At 26.1% G+C, this 3,566-nt stretch overlaps 2 protein-coding genes across 2 annotated transcripts in view; one reads left to right on the forward strand and one right to left on the reverse strand.

Moving 5' to 3' along the window:
- The window catches only part of LOC108576772 (golgin subfamily A member 2-like), a 4,349-nt gene extending 1,681 nt beyond the window's left edge, over positions 1-2,668 (reverse strand). The window contains exons 1-7 of the mRNA XM_017939833.1: positions 2,507-2,668; positions 2,110-2,193; positions 1,552-2,004; positions 1,195-1,390; positions 808-1,115; positions 569-745; positions 189-407 (exon numbers count right to left, since the gene is read on the reverse strand). Of these exons, the coding sequence (XP_017795322.1) occupies positions 189-407; positions 569-745; positions 808-1,115; positions 1,195-1,390; positions 1,552-2,004; positions 2,110-2,193; positions 2,507-2,551 (1,482 nt within the window). The 5' untranslated portion in view covers positions 2,552-2,668. The remainder of the gene's footprint in view (positions 1-188; positions 408-568; positions 746-807; positions 1,116-1,194; positions 1,391-1,551; positions 2,005-2,109; positions 2,194-2,506) is intronic.
- A 678-nt stretch (positions 2,669-3,346) lies between these two features.
- Positions 3,347-3,566, forward strand: part of LOC108576735 (probable 26S proteasome non-ATPase regulatory subunit 3) — a 1,996-nt gene continuing 1,776 nt past the window's right edge. Inside the window, exon 1 of the mRNA XM_017939793.1 lies at positions 3,347-3,410. The gene's annotated coding sequence lies outside the window, so the exon portion shown is untranslated. The remainder of the gene's footprint in view (positions 3,411-3,566) is intronic.

Below are 3,566 nucleotides of genomic sequence, written 5' to 3' on the forward strand. Positions count from 1 at the left end.
AAAAGAAATTTTTAATATTTTAATTTATAATATTATTTCATATTTAAACCATACTAGTGTAATTTATTGATGTTTCTTAACATAAGTTTCAAAATATGAAATCCCTAGTTACAATTAATTAATAAATTCATGAAATTTTAAATAACCCTCAATTAATTTGTAATACTCGAATTAATAAAAAAGGTTACTTTTTCAGATAATATAATATGAAGTTTTTCTTGTTCCAATGTGAGTTCATCTATATTTTTCAACAGATTATCCAATTGATCTTTACGATCTCGTAAAGGCAACAGATTTTCAACTTTTTCTTTTTCTTGCTGCAGCAATTGCTCAAGTTCTGATAGTCTTTGCACATAACTTTGTTCTTTTTCTTGCAAATCTTCTATAGTCATTTTCTGTACTTTTATCTATTAAGAAAATAAAACATTTACTAACATAAGTTTACACATAGTTTTCCCAATTTTATAAGTAGATTTTTCTCCACAGATTAAATTTCTTATACATTAAGAAAAGTAATATTCTTCTCAGTTTACATTACTTTTAAAAATTTCATAAAATATAAACATACCTCATCTAACAATTTAGTTTGCTGTGCATCCAATTGTTTAACATAATTCTGATATTGTTTATTGGCTTCATCTTTTTCAGTATTAACAACTTTTAGAGATTCCTTAGTTTGTGCCAATTCTTGTTCCAAAAGAATTACTGCATGTTTTTCTTCTTCTGTTGGTGTAGCACCCTTCATCTATAAAAATAAACACAGTGCAAATCATACATATTTTCACAAATAATATATGTATAGATTACCTGCTGTATTCTAAGTTCACTTAATGAAAGTAATGCTGTTTTCTCTTGAAGTTCTTGCTGGACAGCAATTAATTCTGTTTTTTTCAAATTTAATTTTTGTTTTAATTCTGATACTTCTAAATTTGAATCTTCCTTTTCCTTCTTTAATTCAAAAAATTTTTTATCGAGGGAATCATATTCATTTTGTAATTGATGAAAACTTTTTTTCAAATCTTCATTACTATTTTTTGTAACAGACATTTCTTTTTCTAATTCAACTATACGAATTTGTGAATTTTTTAATTTCCCCATCATTTCCTTAGCTTCTTCTAAATAAGTGCATTTTTTACTTAATAAAAATTTATAATTGCTATATGTTTAATAACATAACTAAATTAAAAAACAAACCAGAACTTTGTCTGACACTTTGTTGAGCTTGACTAAGAGCAGCAGAAAGCTCTGCTTTTTCTGCTATTAGAATTCCAGTTGTTTGAGTATGAACTTGAAGCTGTTCTTTTAAAGGATTTACTTCTCGCGCTAGTTGCGCTTGAAATTCTGTTTCTTTTGCTTCTAAATTGGTTTCTAACTCTGAAACTCTGCTATGCTAAGTTAATAAAAGAAAGTTATTTATAAAATATACTTTTAGAATATCAAGTTTTTATATTTGTTGACAAAAATTATGTTTTTATATTAATTACTAAAAATTTATAATTTGAATAACTTGCATAAATTATTAAACATTTATATACATATATACACACTTACAGCATTACTAAGTTCTATATGTAAATCATTAATCATTTTTCTCTGCTCTTCCAAGTAGGAACTTAAAAATTGGTTACGACACATTAAATCACTATCTAAGGATGTTTCTGTATGTTCAGGTTCATTTGTCAACACATCTGCAACTGCAGAAGCCATTTCCAAGAGATGTTCCTTTTGCACTTTTGGAAAATCATTTAAATCTATTTTTTTTTCCAATTCTAGTTTTAAATTCATTTCTTGCATATCTTGTGTTAATTTGGTAGTATTGTTTAAAGAGTTCTGCAATTTTTCATGATTTATAATGTTTTCTGCAATTATCCCTGAATCTGTGGACACTACTTCATTTATTTGAAAATCTTGCTCAAATGTATGTATGTTGTTTTCAGAAGTTTTTATAGTAGATGTATTATTTGTAACTTCTATGTTCAATTTATTAGTTTCTGCATTTTGGCACTGTAAATTAAATAAATTAAAATTGAGAATGTAATTAAAGATAAATGTCATTTTAAATATAACAATCTTAAAAGTGAATATTGTAACACAATAAATCTGTTTTACCTGAGAAGATGATAAATCTATGGGAGGATGGCTTTGTTTAGCAGAATCATCCTGCATCATTTTATTCAACTGAAATTCCCTGAGCTGACAAAATTAAAAATTTTATGAAACACAATAAAAAATAATATTCCATAGATTAATAACTCAATAACATTTTTCAAATTATTTATCAAATAAAAGTAAATACTGCATACAAAAAAAAATTCACCATTAACAACAAATTGCTAAAATTAAACGTTTGACACCTAATGTAATTTGAACGTTTAGAAATTTGGGAATACAAAAATATAAGTAATATAAAACATTACTATACTTTTAAAGCAGCATTACAAATGTAATTTCTTTATAAAAGTAAAACGAAAAATATTTAAGTAACTGTCAATGTTTCAAAACATACCTTTTTCTTAGCGGCCAGCAGCTTTTCACTTTTACTTAAATTCATGACACAGTATGACACAAAAACTAATAAATAAAATACTTGGATTTACTCTAGCTCAAGTATTTACATCATCATAATTAAAAATATTGTATTATTTATTATCGAGGTTATCTCATGTCCACTAATCCTTTTTTAGTCCATTGACTTAACTATACATTTAGATGGGCAATGGTACGCAAATTGCAGAAACTATAGATTGCGCCATCTACACAAAAATTTCCATATTATGAAAAAGTGAATAATTCATAGAGTAGAAAGTATACAATGAGGCTCATTGATCTTTGCCAAATCCCTAGAACTAACCCAAACGCACGTTGGTGGTTTTATGTGAAATGGCGTACGATGCATACGATGGCGAATGGCATACAAAATGTACTTACGGTGGTGAATAGTGCATGATTCCATTTCACATAAAACCATAGTCACTGTGCGTTTGTGTTGGTTCTAGGATTTCGACAAAGATCGATGAGATTTAGTATACAAAAATTTATGTATCCTTAAATCAGAACATATAAATGTAAATTGTTCATAAAATTTATGTAAAGAGGATGCTCACTTCTAATAATTATCTTTGTTTACTAGCACTTACTTTATAATATATTTTGTATTTTACATGTAAGAAATTAAAAACTTAAAATACTTAGAATAATTTTAATGAAAATTGAAAATATTGCAGTCGCAATTTTTTATAATAAATTTAATTGTTGTGAGTTTCTTAAAGAAAAACCCTAGTTAGGAATTTTTCAAGTTCTTCCATTGACAATTTTACTTAGTCATGCACGATTGTTAATTGGTGCGATGAAAACGTAGAATTGCACTTGTCTAAGAATTTCTCGTTTTCATACAAAAGTTTAAAACAAAGGTAAGTGTAAAATATTACAATTAGTTTTTGTTATTATTGTATTTACATATTAAAAATGTTATATTACATACAGTAATGCATCAAATATTCATTCGAAGATTACCACATTGAATTGACAGTAGAGAAGTTTATGAAATTTAACGATAAAATTTGTTA

Source organism: Habropoda laboriosa, unplaced genomic scaffold (genome assembly GCF_001263275.1).
Source record: "Habropoda laboriosa isolate 0110345459 unplaced genomic scaffold, ASM126327v1 scaffold54, whole genome shotgun sequence".
Taxonomy (NCBI): domain Eukaryota; kingdom Metazoa; phylum Arthropoda; class Insecta; order Hymenoptera; family Apidae; genus Habropoda; species Habropoda laboriosa.